This window comes from Entelurus aequoreus, linkage group LG15, assembly GCF_033978785.1.
Source record: "Entelurus aequoreus isolate RoL-2023_Sb linkage group LG15, RoL_Eaeq_v1.1, whole genome shotgun sequence".
Classification (NCBI taxonomy): domain Eukaryota; kingdom Metazoa; phylum Chordata; class Actinopteri; order Syngnathiformes; family Syngnathidae; genus Entelurus; species Entelurus aequoreus.
This window is the reverse complement of record NC_084745.1, coordinates 40,751,670-40,775,487: the sequence shown is the minus strand read 5'-3', so window position 1 is coordinate 40,775,487 and position 23,818 is coordinate 40,751,670. Positions and strand designations below refer to the sequence as shown.

The window sequence follows — 23,818 nt, the reverse complement described above, 5'->3', positions numbered from 1 at the left end:
GGGGTTTCAACATTTTGCAATGCAGTCTGCTGAAAATGATGGAAAGCGCCACTCTACATGGCAACTGACGCTGTGGTCAAAGTTGGAATTGCCACAAAACACATTTCAAGATACTCAACACTGGCATGCTAAAGTGGACAGTGCACCCTCCCAATTCGTCACGTTTCAGGTAAACCGGGACGAATGGGGACAGATGAATCCCTTTCCTCCTGTACATGGTCAAGGTATTTTCTCTGAAAAAATGTGGTGCCCAAACAGTCCAAGGAGCATCGACCCAAAAGGGTTCCACAGTATGTATGAAGTATTTACAAAACGGTCAATTATTAGGTCGCACCTCGTCACCACTGGAGTGCGAAGACACCGAGCTCCGATACTGTCTCTTCGCTGCCTCCTGACGTTTCTGGTTGTGACTCGCTTCTCTCTCTCTTCTTCGATTTACAGACTTCTGGCTCTTTTTTATTTCACCGGCATTGGCATCATCTATGGAACCACATATTCAGATAAAGGGGGTGTGATTTTATGACAAATGTGTTATTGGACTTAATGCGTCACCGTCTTTGACAACAGGTACCTTTCTCTGTGCGCCTCCGGAATGATAATTTGCGTCTGCGTAATTTGTTGAAGCCTCCACATTTCGACTCATCACTGCTGGGAGAGCCAGGGATCATGTTGGTCTGAAAAAAGGCATACTGGTGATTAAACTATACATATTATTAGAAACTAAAAACATTGATTTTGCATAAGTTCAACTCTTCATTTTTTGTGTTTAGTCAGGGGGTCCTGATTTAATACTGATCTGGGGTATCGGTCCCATGTCATCAAAACAAGTACGGGATTGTATGTTCTCGCATTTACAATGTCTGATACAAATCACCCTGCAGCGTGTTTACTTGTGTAAATTGAACATTTAATGTCCTCCAACAAGCACACAAGGTTGGTCTTTTCTTGTATTTTAGTTAGGGGTGTCCGATAATGGCTTTTTGCCGATATCCGATATTCCGATATTGTCCAACTCTTTAATTACCGATACCAATATCAACCGATACCGATATATACAGCCGTGGAATTAACACATTATTATGCCTAATTTGGACATCCAGGTCTGGTAAAGATAAGGTCCTTTTTTAAAAAAAAAAAAAAATAAGATAAATAAATTAAAAAACATTTCTTGAATAAAAAAAGAAGGTAAAACAATATAAAAACAGTTACATAGAAACTAGTAATTAATGAAAATGAGTAAAATTAACTGTTAAAGGTTAGTACTATTAGTGGAGCAGCAGCACGCACAATCATGTGTGCTTACGGACTGTATCCCTTGCAGACTGTATTGATATATATTGATATATAATGTAGGAACCAGAATATTAATAACTGAAAGAAACAACCCTTTTGTGTGAATGAGTGTGAATGGGGGAGGGAGGTTTTTTGGGTTGGTTCACTAATTGTAAGTGTATCTTGTGTTTTTTATGTTGATTTAATAAAAAAATAAAAATAAATAAAAACGATACCGAAAATAAAAAAAACCATACCGATAATTTCCGATATTACATTTTAAAGCATTTATCGGCCGATAATATCAGCAGGCCGATATTATCGGACATCTCTAATTTTAGTTCATCCATTTACAAAAAGGTAAACATGGTAGGCTATAGGCTACTAGAAGCTAGCAGCTACACAACAGCTAAGGACAAAAGAGCACACACGCTAGACATACGTAATAAGTAGGGGTGTACCGATATATCGATTTATATTCCTAAATTTCAAGTATATTGATCTGTGTGGAGGGGGGCGTGGCCTGCGGACCTGCAGCGAAGCGGGGTGTGCCAGGACCGGCTTCGAGATCAGCGACAGGTGCGCAGACGGCCCACCTGGGCCTGCTTATCCAATCACCTGTCGCTCTGTTAAAAGGCAGCAGCCGGGGAGGAGAGAGGTGTTGGAGGTGGAGCACGAGCGAGAGCGAGAGCGAGACAGACGAACAGAAAGACAATTGATTGAAAAATAAACCAGTATTGTAAACCTGGACGAGACTGTCATGTCAGTACTTGGGGGTCCGAAGAACCCGGAGAAGAGGTACCTCCACAATCTGGTATCGATATAGGTATCAATCTAAGATAGTTTTAAAAGGGAATCGGTCGATTTTATCGATACTGGAAAAAGAAAAATATTGGATTTAAGAAACAGCCGACTTGATATAAATGTTTAGCACTTTTATTGATAAGGACGTTACAACATTAAAGGCCTACTGAAACCCACTACTACCGACCACGCAGTTTGATAGTTTATATATCAATGATGAAATCTTAACATTGCAACACACGCCAATACGGCCGGGTTAACTTATAAAGTGACATTTAAAATTTCCCGGGAAATATCCGGCTGAAACGTCGCGGTATGATGACGTATGCGCGTGACGAAGTCAGAGTAACGGAAGTTATGGTACCCCGTAGAATCCTATACAAAAAGCTCTGTTTTCATTTCATAATTCCACAGTATTCTGGACATCTTTTGCAATTTGTTTAATGAACAATGAAGGCTGCAAAGAAGACAGTTGTAGGTGGGATCGGTGTATTAGCAGCGGACTACAGCAACACAACCAGGAGGACTTTGTTGGAGAGCAGACACGCTAGCCGCGCTAGCCGCGCTAGCCGCGCTAGCCGCGCTAGCCGCACTAGCCGCGCTAGCCGTGCTAGCCGCGCTAGCCGTGCTAGCCGCCGACCTCACCTTGACTTCCTACGTCTCCGGGCCGCCAAACGCATCGGGTGAAGTCCTTCGTCCTTCTGCCGATCGCTGGAACGCAGGTGAGCACGGGTGTTGATGAGCAGATGAGGGCTGGCTGGCGTAAGTGGAGAGCTAATGTTTTTAGCATAGCTCTGTGCGGTCCGGTTGCTAAGTTAGCTTCAATGGCGTCGTTAGCACAGCATTGTTAACCTTCGCCAGCCTGGAAAGCATTAACCGTGTATTTACATGTCCACGGTTTAATAGTATTGTTGATTTTCTATCTATACTTCCAGTCAGGGGTTTATTTTTTGTTTCTATATGCAGTTAAAGCACGATGCTATCACGTAAGCTCGTAGCTAAAGCATTTCGCCGATGTATTGTCGTGGAGATAAAAGGCACTGAATGTCCATTTCGCGTTCTCGACTCTCATTTTCAAGAGGATATAGTATCCGAGGTGGTTTAAAATACAAATCCGTGATCCACAATAGAAAAAGGAGAGTGTGGAATCCAATGAGCCAGCTTGTACCTAAGTTACGGTCAGAGCGAAAAAAGATACGTCCATCACTGCCTCTCTAGTCCTTCACTGTAACGTTCCTCATCTACGAATCTTTCATCCTCGCTCAAATTAATGGGGTAATCATCACTTTCTCGGTCCGAATCTCTCTCGCTCCATTGTAAACAACGGGGAATTGTGAGGAATACTAGCTCCTGTGACGTCACGCTACTTCCGGTACAGGCAAGGCTTTTTTTTTATCAGCGAGCAAAAGTTGCGAACTTTATCGTCGATTTTCTCTACTAAATCCTTTCAGCAAAAATATGGCAATATCGCGAAATGATCAAGTATGACACATAGAATGGATCTGCTATTCCCGTTTAAATTAAAAAAAATCATTTCAGTAGGCCTTTAAGTCTATGTTGCCCGTCTGTATCCAGTAACAAATGTGTCCGCATCATTCAACTTACTGAGTCATGAGCTTAACTTCATTAATTTGTGTCACCAAAAAAAAAATACCACTCCACTTCAACTTAAAGACAGCATATGTCCATTCCAGACAGTTATTAATAAATAGGGTAAGTGTTTACCTACCAGTGTTCTCTGACTACTTGATCAAACCTATTTTAACATTCCACACTACAAAATAATAAAAATATGTATGATTCCTGCTGATATTGTAACGGATTATTTTCGGTATCGTATTGGAAGTGAAAAAGTTATATCGGGACACCCCTGGTTTTTTCTGTGTTTTGTTTTTGGATGATACAACTCACATCACGGAGATTGAAGGTAATTTCCAGGTTGTTCCAGAAGTAGTCTGCAAATTCTGGGTACATATCCAGGACCTCCAGGACATCTTCCCTGAATATTTTGTGCAGGTCGCAGTAGGTCAGAGCCCTCACATCTGCATTGGATTTACCCGGTCGAGAGTACAGGTTGATAGGCTCGCCAAAGATGTCGTTCTTTCCTGGAAATGGTAAGAAGAGAAACACTTAGAGGAGGACTGTCCAACTGTGTCATTGGAGGCAGCCGCAGTACCCGGAGAGAACCCACGCAGTCACAGGGAGAACATGCAAACTATCAAAGAGACCTATGAAAGTTTGCGACTAAATATGGTTTTTAATGTGGGTTAAATGGTTCTAAGTATGGTTGTACGTAGGAATGTCCGATAATATCGGACTGCCGATATTATCGGCCGATAAATGCTTTAAAATGTAATATCGGAAATGATCGGTATTGGTTTCAAAAAGTAAAATTTATGACTTTTAAAAACGCCGCTGTGTACACGGACGTAGGTAGAAGTACAGAGCGCCAATAAACCTCAAAGGCACTCCCTTTGCGTGCCGGCCCAGTCACATAATATCTACGGCTTTTCACACACACAAGTAAATGCAAAGCATACTTGGTCAACAGCCATACAGGTCACACTGAGGGTAGCCGGATTAAACAACTTTAACACTGTTACAAATATGCGCCACACTGTGAACCCACACCAAACAAGAATGACAAACACATTTCGGGAGAACATCCGCACCGTAACACAACAGAACAAACACCCAGAACCCCTTGCAGCACTAACTCTTCCGGGACGCTACAATATACACCCCCCACCCCCACCCCCCACCCCCCACCTCTAAAGTTATTAAAGAACACTGAAACGCCCTCAGGAAGAGGTTCTTTAAGACATGGCTAACTAGCTAGCGGCTAACGTCCATTAGTCTGCAGTGTTTTAGCTACTTATAAATCATTAACCCTTGTCTCCATGGCAACAAATAAAGTATGTTTCTTACAAGTATCATATTTGCAGGACGAGGAATAGCTAAACATGCTTCACGACTACACGACGTAGGAAGATACAATAGCTCACCGGCGTCACAATGTAAACAAATGCCATGGGTGGATCTACACCTGACATCCACTGTAATAATACCAAGTACCAAGTCGATACTACTATGATTACATCAATATTTTCTATCATCGTTTAAAAAAAAATTATATTATGTTTATAAGTATCCAAACAACAGAAGAATAGGTGATTATTGCATTTTAACAGGAGTGCAGATAGGACATGTTAAAAGAGAAAGTAATAATTCATTTTCTACCACTTGTCCATTAAAATGTTGACAAAATAATAGAATGAAAAATGATACAATATGTTACTGCATATGTCAGCAGTCAAATTAGGAGCTTTTGTTTGCTTACTTACTACTAAAAGACAAGTTGTCTCGTATGTTCACTATTTTATTTAAGGACAAACTTGCAATAAAAAACATGTTTAATGTACCCTAAGATTTTTTTGTTAAAATAAAGCCAATAATGCCATTTTTTGTGGTCCCCTTTGTTTAGAAAAGTATCGAAAAGTATCAAAATACATTTGGTACCGGGACAACCCTAGTTCTACACTGCAAAAATTCAGTGTCCAAAAACAAGAAAAAACAAAAACAAAAATGAGGGGTATTTTATTTGAACTAAGCAAAATTATCTGCCAATAGAACAAGAAAATTCGGCTTGTCAAGACTTTCCAAAACAAGTAAAATTAGCTAACCTCAATGAACCCCAAAATACCTTAAAGGCCTACTGAAACCCTCTACTACCGACCACGCAGTCTGATAGTTTATATATCAATGATGAAATATTAACATTGCAACACATGCCAATACGGCCGGGTTAACTTATAAAGTGCAATTTTAAATTTCCCGCTGAACTTCTGGTTGAAAACGTCTAGGTATGATGACGTATGCGCGTGACGTCGATGGTTGAAGCGGAAGTATTCGGACACATTGTATCCAATACAAACAGCTCTGTTTTCATCGCAAAATTCCACAGTATTCTGGACATCTGTGTTGGTGAATCTTTTGCAATTTGTTTAATGAACAATGAAGACTGCAAAGAAGAAAGCTGTAGGTGGGATCGGTGTATTAGCGGCTGGCTGCAGCAACACAACCAGGAGGACTTTGACTTGGATAGCAGACGCGCTATCCGACGCTAGCCGCCGACCGCATTGATGATCGGGTGAAGTCCTTCGTCGCGCCGTCGATCGCTGGAACGCAGGTGAGTACGGGTGTTGATGAGCAGATGAGGGCTGGCGTAGGTGGAGCGCTAATGTTTTTATCATAGCTCTGACGAGGTCCCGTAGCTAAGTTAGCTTCAATGGCGTCGTTAGCAACAGCATTGCTAGGCTTCGACAGGCGGCACAGCATTAACCGTGTAGTTACAGGTCCAGTGTTTGGTTCGGTGTCTCCTGATAGTAGTATTGTTGATCTGCTGTCTATCCTTCCAGTCAGGGGCTTGTTTCTTTTGTTTCTATCTGCATTCAAGCACGATGCTATCACGTTATCTCCGTAGCTAAAGTGCTTCACCGATTTATTGTCGTGGAGATAAAAGTCACTGTGAATGTCCATTTCCCGTTCTCGACTCTCATTTTCAAGAGGATATAGTATCCGAGGTGGTTTAAAATACAAATCCGTGATCCACAATAGAAAAAGGAGAAAGTGTGGAATCCAATGAGCCCTTGTACCTAAGTTACAGTCAGAGCGAAAAAAGATATGTCCTGCACTGCACTCTAGTCCTTCACTCTCACGTTCCTCATCCACAAATCTTTCATCCTCACTCAAATTAATGGAGTAATCGTCGCTTTCTCGGTCCGAATCGCTCTCGCTGCATTGAAAACAATGGGGAAATGTGAGGAGCCCTTCAACCTGCGACGTCACGCTACTTCCGGTACAGGCAAGGCTTTTTTTATCAGCGACCAAAAGTTGCGATGTTCTCTACTAAATCCTTTCAGCAAAAATATGGCAATATCGCGAAATGATCAAGTATGACACATAGAATGGATCTGCTATCCCCGTTTAAATAAAAAAAAATTCATTTCAGTAGGCCTTTAAAATAAGTACATTCTCACTAATAACAACAGAACTACTATATGCGTACGCATTTTCTCTTGTTTCATTGAAAATAAAACAGCAAAGTCCATTTGGCTGTCATCTGTTTTAATATGAGACACAATTGTGTCAAAGTCATGATTTTTTTTTTCATGTTTGAAATAAGATATTATTACTTTAAAAAAAGTAGTTTTATACTTGTGAGTGTTGATGACACAGCTTTGCAACAGTTGATATTCTAGTTTCAAGCTAATTTTACTTAATATAGGTCATAAAATCTCAGCAACAAGCTGTAATATCTTACTGAGATCATTTAGGACCAACACACTTAAAACAAGTAAAACACTAACATAAAATCTGCTTAGTGAGAAGAATGATCTTATCAGACAGAAAATAATCAAATATCACCCTTTTTTGAGATATTTCATCTTACTTAGATTTCAGTTTTTGCAGTGTAAGTAGAGTAAAGTAAAGAGTTAAGATGCATTAGTCTACCTAATATGGCCACCACCACGTCTCCTCTTAGTATCTCTATGGATCCTCTGGAGATGAAGTAGATGGCATTGAGGACGTCCCCGGCGTGGACAAGCGTGTCGCCGGGAGGCGCGTGGGTGGTCTTGAACTTCATGGCCAGTGCCCTGAGGCAGCCCTTGGTGGAGCCTTTAAAAGCCTTGCAGTTCTGCAGCAGAGTCCGGTTCAGATGGAGACAGATGTCCGCCTGGAGACACTCTGGAAAACCTTTTAACACCTGGGGGCGGGGCGGGCAAAACAGGACAAGATGCAGCGAGGCGAAAAGGGAAGGGAGGGCAGATACAGGAAGCGAAGGATGAGGTGATTTCCCGTTAAAAAGGCAGGATGTTCGAGGAGGTGGACAAGGAGAAGAGTGAGGATGAGGAGGAGACAAAGGGAAGGAAGGTGAAGAAGTGTTAGAAATACAGCAGATAGAGGAAGGTTACATCCGTATGAATTCATGCTGTTATTAGTGACTCAAGCATGTCACTGGTCATTAGGATCACATTTCAACCCAAATTCCTGGTACCTGGTAATCAATACCCATTTTTGGTGTGTGTTCATGTGGTAATACACTGCAAAAAGTCAGTGTTCAAAAACAAGAAATACAAAAATGAGGGGTATTTTATTTGAACTAAGCAAAATGATCTGCCAATAGAACAAGAACATTCGGCTTGTCAAGACTTTCCAAAACAAGTACCGTATTTTTCGGAGTATAAGTCGCACCAGCCGAAAATGCATAATAAAGAAGGAAAAAAACATATACAAGTCGCACTGGAGTATGAGTCGCATTTTTTGGGGTAATTTATTTGATAAAACTCAACACCAAGAATAGACATTTGAAAGGCAATTTAAAATAAATAAAGACTAGTGAACAACAGGCTGAATAAGTGTACGTTATATGACGCATAAATAACCAACTGAGAACGTGCCTGGTATGTTAACGTAACATATTATGGTAAGAGTCGTTCAAATAACTATAACATATAGAACATGCTATACGTTTACCAAACAATCTGTCACTCCTAATCGCTAAATCCCATGAAATCTTATACGTCTAGTCCAGGGGTGCTCACACTTTTTCTGCAGGCGAGCTACTTTTCAATTGATCAAGACGCGGGGATCTATCTCATTCATATATATAATTTATATTTACTTATTTATGAAATATATGTTTTTGTTAACAAGTTAAAGGTGTTTAATGATAATGCAAGCATGTTTAACACATATAGTTAATATTGTTAATAAATTAAAGGTGTTTAATGATAATACAAGAATGTTTAATACATATAGTTAATATTGTTAACAAGTTAAAGGTGTTTAAAGATAATGCAAGCATGTTTAACACATATAGTTAATATTGTTAACAAGTTAAAGGTGTTTAAAGATAATGCAAGCATGTTTAACACATATAGTTAATATTGTTAATAAATTAAAGGTGTTTAATGATAATACAAGAATGTTTAATACATATAGTTAATATTGTTAACAAGTTAAAGGTGTTTAAAGATAATGCAAGCATGTTTAACACATATAGTTAATATTGTTAACAAGTTAAAGGTGTTTAAAGATAATACAAGCATGTTTAACACATATAGTTAATATTGTTAACAAGTTAAAGGTGTTTAAAGATAATGCAAGCATGTTTAACACATATATATTCCTTTCTTTCATGAAGACAAGAATATAAGTTGGTGTATTACCTGATTCTGATGACTTGCATTGATAGGAATCAGACAGTGGTGCTGATAACGTCCGCATTTTCAAAAGGGGGAGAAAAAAAGTCCTCCTTTCTGTCCAATACCACATGAAAGTGGTTGGTTTTTGGCATCTTATTTGTCCAGCTTCCGTACTCCTTTGTATACACTTTACGCTACTGTGTTAATAATTTCACACATAAGTCGCTCCTGAGTATAAGTCGCACCCCCGGCCAAACTATGAAAAAAACTGCGACTTATAGTCCGAAAAATACGGTAAAATTAGCTAACCTCAATGAACCCAAAAATACCTTAAAATAAGTATATTCTCACTAATAACAAGTGCACTTTTCTTGGTAGAAAAAAAAAAGACACCTTTTTGCTAAATATGTTGAAAAGTATTCTTAAATGAATCATGATTTTTTTTTTTCATGCTTGAAGTAATAAATGATTACTTTAAAAAAGTAGTTTTATACTTGTGAGTGTTGATGACACAGCTTTGCAACAGTTGATATTCTAGTTTCAAGCATGTTTTACTCAATATAGGTCATAAAATCTCAGCAACAAGCTGTAATATCTTACTGTGATCATTTAGGAGCAAAACACTTAAAACAAGTAAAACACTCTAACATAAAATCTGCTTAGTGAGAAGAATTATCTTATCAAACAGAAAATAATCAAATATCACCCTTATTTTAGATATTTAATCTTACTTAGATTTCAGTTTTTGCAGTGAAGATGTTAATTTCCTTAATATTAAAGTCTGAGCGAACTGATAATAACCAGAGGTGGGACCAAGTCATTGCTTTGCAAGTCACAAGTAAGTCTCAAGTCTTTGCCCTCAAGTCTCGAGTCAAGTCCCGAGTCAAGACAGGCAAGTCCCGAGTCAAGTCCAAAGTCAAGACTGGAAAGTCTCAAGTCGAGTCCCAAGTCCTGCATTTTGAGTTTCGAGTCCTTTCAAGTCCTTTTAACCACAGACTAATATTTTTACACAGATTGTGTATGCTTTTAAAACGCTGTATTTATTTATTAAAACAAGTGCATTTGAAATTGCAAGAAAAAAAATTGTGCTGACATTGCAATTCATAATAGCACTATTAACAGTAATTTTAATAGTTTAAACAATTTTAAACATTTAACTCATTCCTTTACAGAATAAACACATTTGCAAAAACAAACATTAACATACTATTGGTTGTATTTTATGAAAATAATATTACCACAGAGTTGAGAAGGAGCAAAGATCTTCAATATTTGTATGTGAAAATCACAAATAAATCTTCTGGGGGAGGATGACGCCCCTACAGGGGTTTTGTTTACAAACTTTCAGCCCCACCTAAAACAAAATTCACCAGCCGCCACTGATTATGATGCATTCTCATTTTAGGCAAAATATAAGACAATACTTTCTTAACAGTATAATTGTAACCAGGAATAAGTCTTCAAGTAACAATATTCAAATACTAACATTGTTGGGTAAAACAGCATTTGGTTTTATTCTGAATGTAGTGAAACAAATTGGTGGTTTTAGCTGATATAAAGACTTTCAGGTGTTTATATATGTTTAAGTATTTGGCAGACGCTTTTATCCAAAGCGACATACATAAAAAATACATACATAACAATCAGTGTAAACATTATCATTTAAGGGAAGAATGTAATACAAAATATCAATACAAAGTGTCAAGACAGAATAAACTCTCTGCTGCTGCAGCAACAGAGATACGGTCTATAAGATATATAGATATCTAATGTATTCATACATTGTTTATGTAGGATATACGCATGTATATATAACATAATCATATTGTTTCTTCAATTTAAAAATAGCTTACCGTTTTTTCCCCCTTCTCTGGGATTATATTCCCAGTTTTGATCTCGGACGTCTGGTCACTTATAGCGTATAAGAATATTATATTACTGTTAAGCAAACTATGAATAATAAAACTTGCCAAAACATGTGTCCGTTATCATAGCTACACGTATGACAAAAAAGCGCGTGAAAATGAGTGGTATTCAGTGAGGTAAGAGGAATTAAATGCGCTGACAGTTCATTGCTCCTGACAAATGAATTGCACTGAGTGGAGCGGATCACCACTCCAAGATGGCGGCCCCGCGTCTCGTCTGCGCCAGTAGGCAGTAGCGCTCGATGCTGCGTCTACTTATAAGATGTCTATGGTTATAACGTTAGCAGTGAGTTTACAGCCTCACTGATTTAACTACACAGCAAATAAAAGTCATGTTACTTAGCCAATAAACGTTATCTTACATTCAAAACTTACCCTTCTTTGTGCAACTTCAAATGTCGAACGAAGTTGGAAGTTGTTGCGTCTCCGTCTGTAATATTCCAACTGCGTGATTTGCATACGCAATTCGTTTTTTGTTGACCAAGTCGGAGTTTTTATACCCGAACGAAACCAACTTTGGCATAATTGTTTCTCACTGGCGCGTTGTTTGACAACTCTTGTTCATTGGTTGTCCTGCAATTTGATTGGCTGAATGCTGTGTGATGAAAACAATGTAGATGTAATTTGATTGGCTGTTGTACTGAGAGCACACACGCTGACACGCAGCACACACGCTGATAGACACACATGTACAAAATGAAAGCTACGGAGCGCTCCCAAATAACTTTTTAAGCTTTAGGTTTTGGGGAAAGTAGCAAGTCATGTCAAGTCAAAAGGCTCAAGTCCAAGTGAAGTCACAAGTCATTGATGTTAAAGTCTAAGTCGAGTTGCAAGTCTCTTTACATTTTGTCAAGTCCAGTCTAAAGTCATCAAATTCATGACTCGAGTCTGACTCGAGTCCAAGTCATGTGACTCGAGTCCACACCTCTGATAATAACTCTACTGTCCAGTTATATTTTCTTTTCTTACACTTCTGATGATCATTTGCAAGCATGCATAAATTCACTTTGTTCCTGTTGTGTTGCCGTAGTCATGAAGTAGTCTTTGCTATTGAGTGGGCGGCGTGGCTCAGTTGGCGGAGCGACCTTGCCAGCAACTTGAGGGGTTCCGGATTCGATTCCAGCTCCTGCCGTCCTAGTCACTGTCGTTGTGTCCTTGGGCAAGACTCTCTACCCTTCCTCCCAGTGCCACTCACACTGCTTTAAATGGAGGTAATGGGTTTCACTATGTAAAGTGCTTTGAGTCTCTACAGGAAAAAAAACGCTGTATAAATATACTTCCCCTAAGTTGAATGTGCCAGTCTTGTCTTTTGTTGAGTCCTACAAAGTGATTATACGATAAGTAATGCACTTATTACTTCCAAAACAATACGGATATTAATCTAATATTATATCAACACCAATCATAGTACAAACCCCGTTTCCATATGAGTTGGGAAATTGTGCTAGATGTAAATATAAACGGAATACAATGATTTGCAAATCATTTTCAACCCATATTCAGTTGAATATGCTACAAAGACAACATATTTGAAGTTCAAACTGATAAAATTTTTTGTTGTTGTTGCAAATAATCATTAACTTTAGAATTTGATGCCAGCAACACGTGACAAAGAAGTTGGGAAAGGTGGCAATAAAGACTGATAAAGTTGAGGAATGCTCATCAAACACTTATTTGGAACATCCCACAGGTGAACAGGCAAATTGGGAACAGGTGGGTGCCATGATTGGGTATAAAAGTAGATTCCATGAAATGCTCAGTCATTCACAAACAAGGATGGGGCGAGGGTCACCACTTTGTCAACAAATGCGTGAGCAAATTGTTGAACAGTTTAAGAAAAACCTTTCTCAACCAGCTATTGCAAGGAATTTAGGGATTTCACCATCTACGGTCCGTAATATCATCAAAGGGTTCAGAGAATCTGGAGAAATCACTGCACGTAAGCAGCTAAGCCTGTGACCTTCGATCCCTCAGGCTGTACTGCATCAACAAGCGACATCAGTGTGTAAAGGATATCACCACATGAGCTCAGGAACACTTCAGAAACCCACTGTCAGTAACTACAGTTGGTCGCTACATCTGTAAGTGCAAGTTAAAACTCTCCTATGCAAGGCGAAAACCGTTTATCAACAACTCCCAGAAACGCCGTCGGCTTCGCTGGGCCTGAGCTCATCTAAGATGGACTGATACAAAGTGGAAAAGTGTTCTGTGGTCTGAGGAGTCCACATTTCAAATTGTTTTTGGAAACTGTGGACGTCGTGTCCTCCGGACCAAAGAGGAAAATTAATGCTGAAAGGTACACACAGGTTTTGGAGCAACATATGTTGCCATCCAAGCAACGTTACCATGGACGCCCCTGCTTATTTCAGCAAGACAATACCCAGCAAGCGTTGTTAAAAGGAAAGGCCATGTAACACAGTGGTGAACATGCCCTTTCCCAACTACTTTGGCACGTGTTGCAGCCATGAAATTCTAAGTAAATTATTATTTGCAAAAAAAAAAAAATAGTTTATGAGTTTGAACATCAAATATCTTGTCTTTGTAGTGCATTCAATTAAATATGGGTTGAAAAGGATTTGCAAATCATTGTATTCCGTTTATATTTTCATCTAAAGCAATTTCCCAACTCATATGGAAACGGGGTTTGTAATACGCTTATGTCTTGGAGACTTTGTCGGTGTAAGTAATATGCAACTATAATGATTTGATACATGTTTATATTGACAAATGTGCTGTTTTAGAATGCAATGTTGTTGAATTAAGGACACTTATTAAGTATGTCTAGCTTGTGTGCTCTTGTTTGCTTAGCTGTTGTGTACCTGCTAGCTCCTACAGTAGTAGCCTATCGCCTACCAAGTTTACCATTCGTAAATGACTTGACTAATATACAAGAAAAGACCAACCTTGTGTGCTTATTGGAGGACAATAATGAAATTACTAATGCTAATCAGTAGCATGTAAATGGCATATCCAATGAGTAATTAGCATCGCGCTAGCACATTTAGAAATTCAGGCATATTTGCTTTGTTGGCACAGACAATTGCAACATTAGTTAGAGGCAGTCTATTGCGAATACACCATGAAGTCATAAGTCATGTGTAGTAAACATTTAGGAGTGTGTGTCATGTGACAGTCATGTGACTAACCAAGGATATTCCGCCAAGTGGCAGTGTGTCATGTCATGTACAGTAGTTTCCAAAAGTTTTTTGTTTTTTTTTAACAATCAAAGTGTCATTTTAACTTAATTTGATTAATTAAATTGGTTTAGTAGTGCCAAATATTACGGTTTAGCTGCTCGCACTACATTTCTGGAATTAATTCATACAAAACAAGATATCTTGGCATAATGTATCTATTACAAAAGCAAAAATTCTAATATTACGTTGCATATTATTTACAGTGCACAGGCAAAAGCATATTAGAAAGTATCCAGTAACAAACGTGTCCGCATCATTCAAATTACTGCGCCATGAGCTTAACGTCGGGTATTATTGTGACCAGTAGGCGTTGCCAAAAACACAATTACCACTCCACTTCAACTTAAAGGGGTCAGATTATGATTTCTACATTTAAAACACTCCCTTGTGGGCTACATATCATGTAACGGTGGTGTGGGGGGGCATTATTTGAAGCGGGGTGTGTCAGGATCGGCTTCGAGATTAGTGACAGGTGCGTAGATGACACAGCTGTGAGTGTTTGTCTGATCACCTGTCGCTCTGTTAAAGGCAGCAGTCGGGAAGGAGAGGGGGTTGTTGATGGTGGAGAGAAAACCCGAGCACGGACGAGAGTGAGGGCGAGACGGACAGAAATGACTGAAAACGAACACAAAAAACATTTATTGCAAAATAAATCATCGTTCAGAAAGATGAACGAGGCGGTCATGTCAGTAATTGGTGGTCTGAAGAACTCGGAAGAGCAAGTCTTCCACAGGTGGTTCTTTGGTCAAAATGTTGCATAGTTTTGTGGGCACTCTTATTTACGTGCCTCCACTTTGACTGCGTCTTCTCCACATCACATTTTCTGTAGTTTTTAGCGCTTCCATATCGAGTCTACTGACAGATTAAAGGCCTACTGAAATGAATTTTTTTTATTTAAACGGGGATAGCAGATCCATTATATGTGTCATACTTGATCATTTCGCGATATTGCCATATTTTTGCTGAAAGGATTTAGTAGAGAACAACGACGATAAAGTTCGCAACTTTTGGTCTCTGATAAAAAAAAGCCTTGCCCCTACCGGAAGTAGCGTGACGTCAGTTGTTCGCCTCCTCATATTTTCCTATTGTTTTCAACGCAGCTAGAGCGATTCGGACCGAGAAAGCGACGATTACCCCATTAATTTGAGCGAGGATGAAAGATTTGTGGATGAGGAACGTTAGAGTGACGGACTAGAATGCAGTGCAAGACATATCTTTTCTCGCTCTGACCGTAACTTAGGTACAAGCTGGCTCATTGGATTCCACACTCTCTCCTTTTTCTATTGTGGATCACGGATTTGTATTTTAAACCACCTCGGATACTATATCCTCTTGAAAATGAGAGTCGAGAACGCGAAATGGACATTCACAGTGACTTTTATCTCCACGACAATAAATCGGCGAAATACTTAAGCTACTGAGCTAACGTGATAGCATCTGCCTCAAATGCAGATAGAAACAAAATAAATAAATCCCTGACTGGAAGGATAGACAGAAGATCAACAATACTATTAAACCATGGACCTGTAACTACACGGTTAATAATTCTCAGCCTGGCAAAGCTTAACAACGCTGTTGCTAACGACGCTGAAGCTAACTTAGCAACTTAGCAACCGGACCTCACAGAGCTATGATAAAAACATTAGCGCTCCACCTACGCCAGCCAGCCCTCATCTGCTCATCAACACCCGTGCTCACCTGCGTTCCAGCGATCGACGGCGCGACGAAGGACTTCACCCGATCACAGATGCGGTTGGCGGCTAGCGTCGGTTGGCGGCTAGCGTCGGCTAGCGCGTCTGCTATCCAAGTAAGTCCTCCTTGTTGTGTTGCTACAGCCAGCCGCTAATACACCGATCCCACCTACAACTTTCTTCTTTGCAGTCTTCATTGTTCATTAAACAAATTGCAAAAGATTCACCAACACAGATGTCCAGAATACTGTGGAATTATGAGATGAAAACAGAGCTATTTTGTATTGTTTTCAATGGGGTACCGATACTTCTGTTTCACTGGTTACGTCACGCGCATACGTCATCATACAAAGCCGTTTTCAACCGGAAGTTTAGCGGGAAATTTAAAATTGCAATTTATAAGTTAACCCGGCCGTATTGGCATGTGTTGCAATGTTAAGATTTCATCATTGATATATAAACTATCAGACTGCGTGGTCGGTAGTAGTGGGTTTCAGTAGGCCTTTAAGTTCAAACTGTACGCTACTTTGGACTACACTAGCGGACTCGCACAAAGCTCTTCGAGTAAAACTTTACCATATATGGAGATATCTGCTGATGTCACTAATTGGAAAAAACACCATAAATTGTAGCAAATTCGAAACGGCTCATTTGGAGGAAGTATGAAGGAAGGCAAGATTGTTTTATAAATATCTCCGCCATGCCTCCATAGTTTGATTTAAAATTTTCAGGACTTATGCAGATCCCATATAAACAATAGACACGTTCATAACAATACATAATATGTTCAATATTTACCGTAATTCGGTCATTTTGATCATTGCTGGAACTTATTTCCTTAGCGCATTTTTATCCCGTTTCCATAGCAACACACTTTCGACTTCCGGCAACAAATGTGTATTCCTACTTCCGGAAACAAATGCGTGTGTGTTTTCTTATCATGGCAGACTTGGTAACAGACCACAAAGACTGCTATTTTTGGCCAAATGAGGATTCATAACCTTATCTTTTTGAAGTTGAATATACTGAGGATGAGCTGCTGCTTCTACAAACCCCGTTTCCATATGAGTTGGAAAATTGTGTTATATGTAAATATAAATGGAATACAATGATTTGCAAATCATTTTCAACCCATATTAAGTTGAATGTGCTACAAAGACAACATATTTGATGTTCAAACTGATAAACGTTTTTTTTTTTGCAAATAATCATTAACTTTACAATTTGATGCCAGCAACACATGACAAAGAAGTTGGGAAAGGTGGCAATTAATACTAATAAAGTTGAGGAATGCTCATTAAACACTTATTTGGAACATCCCACAGGTGAACAGGCAAATTGGGAACAGGAAAGGCCATGTAACACAGTGGTGAACATGCCCTTTCCCGATTACTTTGGCACGTGTTGCAGCCATGAAATTCTAAGTTAAATATTATTTGCAAAAAAAAATAAAGTTTATGAGTTTGAACATCAAATATCTTGTCTTTGTAGTGCATTCAATTGAATATGGGTTGAAAAGGATTTGGAAATCATTGTATTCCGTTTATATTTACATCTAACACAATTTCCCAACTCATATGGAAACGGGGTTTCTAGAAGTGAGCAGGAAGGAAGGGTTGAACGTTGGAGCAGAGGCAAGCCGATAGAGTCCAGTCAGTGTGACTTGCGGGTATAAATCTGGAAATTGGAACCAAGCTACGCCGACATAAATGGAGTGCTTAACCAAACATAACTGGAAAAAATGTCCTCGGCCAGCTGGACCAAACTGACAACTGTCCATGGAGTGAGTCACTACAATATTGATCATGATACACACACGCACACGCACACACACACACACACACACACACACACACACTGTACTTCCACTGTCAAGCTAGCTGTGTAAAAACAAAACATGAAATTTGGGCTAATACTTTACAGATACTGTAAAAAATGACTGTTCATGTTTTTTAGTCAGTACAGGTTGGTGTTCTATCGCATTGTGTTGTATATTACAAACTTAAAAGCCATTCAGCTGTTGACGCAGTGGCTAGCTTCTGTCTAACATTGTAGCATGCCAGTGTGTTAATACGCTAGAAAAATAGCTCCTCCATGTTTGCGCTTACAATAACAATGTCGCGAGAGGTAGGTTATTATACAGGTTACAGAATGTACATTAAGTATTGGTGACGATTTTTGAATGTATTTTCAAAGTGATTTAGAGGCAGAATACATTCCTCCCATTAGCTGCATTGCTAGCCACCAAGAACGAGCCGATTATAACAAAATTAGAATGTAAAAAGAAAAAAAAAATGTTTTCTTCTTGTCTCTCATAAGTATTGATAGGCAAAATTCCCCCCCAGAAGTGCAGTTCCCCTTCGAAGTGATTCTACTTCTCAAACTCAAAAGGACACACATCAGCAGTTTTGGAATGTTTAACAATGCATGTATTTCTCGACTTTCACTTTAAAATGAAACTGAGGCGGCATGTTTGGGCAGGAAAGCCAGCAGGCCCGCAGAGTGTTATTAATGTGAAGAATAGGTACAATTTTAATGAGTTTGCTGCAAGCAGGGCGAGCCAAAGCGCTTTCAGGCGGCAACATCGTGCTTCTGATAACTCTCTGACTGACTGAATGCAACACAAGAGTACATTAAACACCAACATTCTTCGCTTTTATTTGCCCTTTCGTAATCTAAAGCTGCTTTATTCGGTTCAATCCTCATCATCTCGCCGTGTTTGATTGTTCTCCTTGCGCTCTTTTCCCCTGGCATCACCGTTGTCAGTCAGCTGACTGGTCACTAGTGGTGTGGGAAAAAATCGATTCGAATTCGAATCGCGATTCTCATGTTGTGCGATTCAGAATCGATTCTCATTTTAAAAAAATCAATTTTTTATTTTTTTTAAATGAATTTATTTTGTAATTTTTTTAATTTATTTTTATTTTTTTTAATTAATCAATCCAACAAAAAAATACACAGCAATACCATAACAATGCAATCCAATTCCAAAACCAAACCCGACCCAGCAACACTCAGAAGAGCAATAAACAGAGCAATTGAGAGGAGACACAAACACGACACAGAACAAACCAAAAGTAGTGAAACAAAAATTAATATTATCAACAACAGTATCAATATTTGTTACAATTTCAACATAGCAGTGATTAAAAATCCCTCATTGACATTATCATTAGACATTTATAAAAAATAAAAATAAAAGAACAATAGTGTCACAGTGGCTTACACTTGCATCACATCTCATAAGCTTGACAACACACTGTGTCCAATATTTTCACAAAGATAAGATAAGTCATATTTTTGGTTCATTTAATAGTTAAAACAAATGTACATTATTGCAATCAGTTGATAAAACATTGTCCTTTACAATTATAAAAGCTTTTTACAAAAATCTACTACTCTGCTTGCATGTCAGCAGACTGGGGTAGATCCTGCTGAAATCCTATGTATTGAATGAATAGAGAATCATTTTGAATCGGGAAAAAAATCGTTTTTGAATCGAGAATCGTGTTGAATTGAAAAAAAAAAAATCGATTTTGAATGGAATCGTGACCCCAAGAATCGATATTGAATGGAATCGTGGGACACCCAAAGATTCACAGCCCTACTGGTCACCATTTTTTCTGACACCAGAAGTCCACTAATCATAACCATAATAATTTAGTCTTTATGTGTCCTTCCCCTTCAAACATAATCAAATGTCCAAATATATGGTTTAAATTAATTTAAATTAATATATAGTGTAAAGTTATTACTTACATCTGTCATTAAACTCACTATGGAAGCGCTAAAAACTACCAGTGTAGTGAGTTTACTTTATAGAATAGAATAGAAAGTACTTGACTGATCCCTGGGGGAAATTCAGCACCACAGTTTGCTCACAATAAACAATAAACACTTAGGTATTTCTTACATGTGAATAATATAAATACAGTCTATTATACAGCATTATTCACATGTTAAGTTAAGTTAAAGTTAAAGTACCAATGATTGTCACACACACACTAGGTGTGGTGAAATTTGTCCTCTGCATTTGACCCATCCCCTTGATCACCCCCTGGGAGGTGAGGGGAGCAGTGTGGATAATATAAATACAGTCCATTATACAGCATTATTCACATGTGAATAATATAAATACAGTCTATTATACAGCATTATTCACATGTGAATAATATAAATACAGTCTATTATACAACATTATTCACATGTGAATAATATAAATACAGTCTATTATACAGCATTATTCACATGTGAATAATATAAATACAGTCTATTATACAGCATTATTCACATGTGAATAATATAAATACAGTCTATTATACAACATTATTCACATGTGAACAATATAAATACAGTCTATTATACAACATTATTCACATGTGAATAATATAAATACAGTCTATTATACAGCATTATTCACATGTGAATAATATAAGGCAAGGCAAGGCAACTTTATTTGTATAGCGCTTTTCATACACAAAGCAGACTCAAAGTGCTTCACAGACAACAAAGTGAAATGAAAGAAAATAAAAGCAAAATTAAAATGCAGACAATAAAAATAAAAACAGTGCGGACGTTAAAAGTTAAAATATTAAAAGATTTAGCTGAAAGCTGAGGTGAACATAAAAGCCTTCAGTCTAGTTTTAAAAGTAGTCAGAGTTGGGGAGAGTCTGACATCTTCAGGAAGTTTATTCCAGCTATTTGTTGCATAGTGACTGAATGATGCGCTCCCTTGATTTGAGTTTACTCTGGGAACCGCTAACAGATTGGTCTCACAAGATCTTAGTGATCTAGAGGGCTTATATCAGTGGTTCTTAACCTGGGTTCGATCGAACCCTAGGGGTTCGGTGAGTCGGGCTCAGGGGTTCGGCGGAGGTCAAGACACACCCGACTCATAGTGTAAATAAAAACTTCTCCCTATCGGCGTATTAGGGATACGGCAACAGCAGAAGTCAGAATGATTTGCAGGTGTGTAATTTGTTGTGAGTTTATGCACTGTGTTGGTTTTGTTCATTGAACAAGGTGATGTTCATTTTGTGCACCAGTATAAAAACATGGTAACACTTTAGTATGGGGAACACATTCACCATTAATTAGTTGCTTATTAACATGAATTAGTAACTTATTGGCTCTTAACTAGTCATTATTAAGTACTTAATGCCTTATTCGGCATGGCCTCATTATAACCCTAACCCTCTAACCTTAACCCTAACCAAATAACTCTAAACTAAGTCTTTGTTACTTAGAATATGTTCCCCTGGTGTCCAAAAAACTCTAAATTAAGTCTTTGTTACTTAGAATATGTTTCCCATACTAAAGTGTTACCAAAAACATATAACTTTGTCTTGAATTTGAAAAAAAAAAAACATTTTATTTTTCACTAAAGAAGGGTTCGGTGAATGCGCATATGAAACTGGTGGGGTTCGGTACCTCCAACAAGGTTAAGAACCACTGATATAAATACAGTCTATTATACATTCAAGTACAATCAAAAAGGAACATATGCATTATACAGTCATTATTCACCCACGGAACTTTAGTTATTAGAGAGTTCCGGTCGGACGGTTTTTCACGGGACACATTTCTGGCGTTGTTGTTGCACTAGTGAGCCACGGATGAGGAGATACTGCTCCGTTATTGATTTAAAGGCCTACTGAAACCCACTACTACCGACCACGCAGTCTGACAGTTTATATGTCAATGATGAAATCTTAACATTGCAAAACATGCCAATACGACCGGGTTAACTTGTAAAGTGCAATTTTAAATTTCCCGCTAAACTACCGGTTGAAAACGCCTTTTGATGATGACGTATGCGCGTGACGTAGCCAGTGAAACAGGAGTATCGGTACCCCATTGAAAACAATACAAAAAAGCTCTGTTTTCATTTCATAATTCCACAGTATTCTGGACATCTGTGTTGGTGAATCTTTTGCAATTTGTTTAATGAACAATGGAGACTGCAAAGAAGAAAGTTGTAGGTGGGATCGTTGTATTAGCGGCTAGCTGTAGCAACACAACAAGGAGGACTTACTTGGATAGCAGACACGCTAGCCAACGCTAGCCACCAACCGCATCTGTGATCGGGCAAAGTCCTTCGTCGCGCCGTCGATCGCTGGAACGCAGGTGAGCACGGGTGTTGATGAGCAGACGAGGGCTGGCTGGTGTAGGTGGAGCGCTAATGTTTTATCATAGCTCTGTGAGGTCCGGTTGCTAAGTTGCTAAGTTAGCTTCAGCGTCGTTAGCAACAGCATTGTTAAGCTTTGCCAGGCTGAGAATTATTAACCGTGTAGTTACATGTCCATGGTTTAATAGTATTGTTGATCTTCTGTCTATCCTTCCAGTCAGGGATTTATTTATTTTGTTTCTATCTGCATTTGAGACAGATGCTATCACGTTAGCTCAGTAGCTAAAGAGCTTCGCCGATGTATTGTCGTGGAGATAAAAGTCACTGTGAATGTCCATTTCACGTTCTCGACTCTCATTTTCAAGAGGATATAGTATCCGAGGTGGTTTAAAATACAAATCCGTGATCCACAATAGAAAAAGGAGAGAGTGTGGAATCCAATGAGCCAGCTTGTACCTAAGTTATGGTCAGAGCGAAAAAATATGTTTTGCACTGCATTCTAGTCCGTCACTCTAACGTTCCTCATCCACAAATCTTTCATCCTCGCTCAAATTAATGGGGTAATCGTCGCTTTCTCGGTCCGAATCGCTCTAGCTGCGTTGAAAACAATAGGAAAATATGAGGAAGCGAACAACTGACTACGTCACGCTACTTCCGGTAGGGGCAAGGCTTTTTTTTATCAGAGACCAAAAGTTGCGAACTTTATCGTCGTTGTTCTCTACTAAATCCTTTCAGCAAAAATATGGCGATATCGCGAAATGATCAAGTATGACACATAGAATGGATCTGCTATCCCCGTTTGAATAAAAAAAATTCATTTCAGTAGGCCTTTAAGTAAAGTCTGAATGTCATTAAAACAGTTAGCTCCGTCTTTTGACACTTCTTCCACCCCCGTCCTTGCACGCTACACCGCTACAACAAAGATGACGGAGAAAGTGAGCAACGTAACTAAGACCGCCCACAAAACAACACGCATCCTGAAGCGACTGTCAGAAAGCGGCTTGAAGATGATCTGTGAAACATCATCTATGCAACATTTTGACCAAAGAACCACCATTACATGTTATGTAGACCACAAGGAAGTGTTTTACATTTAGAAAAAATAAAAAATAATTATGACCCCTATGATGCGCCCTATAATCCGGTGCGCCTTATATATGAAAATAGATCTGGCTAGACCCGCTCATCGGCAGTGCGCCTTATAATCCCGTAAAAAAAATTATGTATGATTCGATTCCTGCTGAAATCATTTTAAGATCGGTTTCGGACTCAAGGCTCCAATATCGGTATAATATCGGAAGTAAAGAAGTTGTTTCGGGACATCCCTCGTTTGAAGTTTGGTATGTGAGTTAATAATAATAATAATAATACCTGGGATTTATATAGCGCTTTTCTAAGTACCCAAAGTCGCTTTACATGTTAAAAACCCATCATTCATTCACACCTGGTGGTGGTAAGCTACTTTCGTAGCCACAGCTGCCCTGGGGTAGACTGACGGAGTTGACATGTGTTTACCTGAAACACTGATATTGGGTGATCCATTTCTGGTCACATGACTGCCACATGAAGCACTCCTCAATGTTTCCTTATGACT

The 23,818-nt window shown here is 38.8% G+C and overlaps 1 protein-coding gene across 4 annotated transcripts in view; it reads right to left on the bottom strand.

Annotated features, from left to right (window-relative positions):
• kcnh2b (potassium voltage-gated channel, subfamily H (eag-related), member 2b) overlaps positions 1-23,818 on the bottom strand; it is a 692,512-nt gene that overhangs the window by 10,392 nt on the left and 658,302 nt on the right. For all 4 annotated transcript variants that reach the window (XM_062021529.1, XM_062021530.1, XM_062021531.1 and 1 more), the window contains 4 exons: positions 7,591-7,843; positions 3,988-4,181; positions 572-674; positions 335-480 (listed from right to left, as the gene is read on the bottom strand). In XM_062021529.1, the coding sequence (XP_061877513.1) occupies positions 335-480; positions 572-674; positions 3,988-4,181; positions 7,591-7,843 (696 nt within the window). The remainder of the gene's footprint in view (positions 1-334; positions 481-571; positions 675-3,987; positions 4,182-7,590; positions 7,844-23,818) is intronic.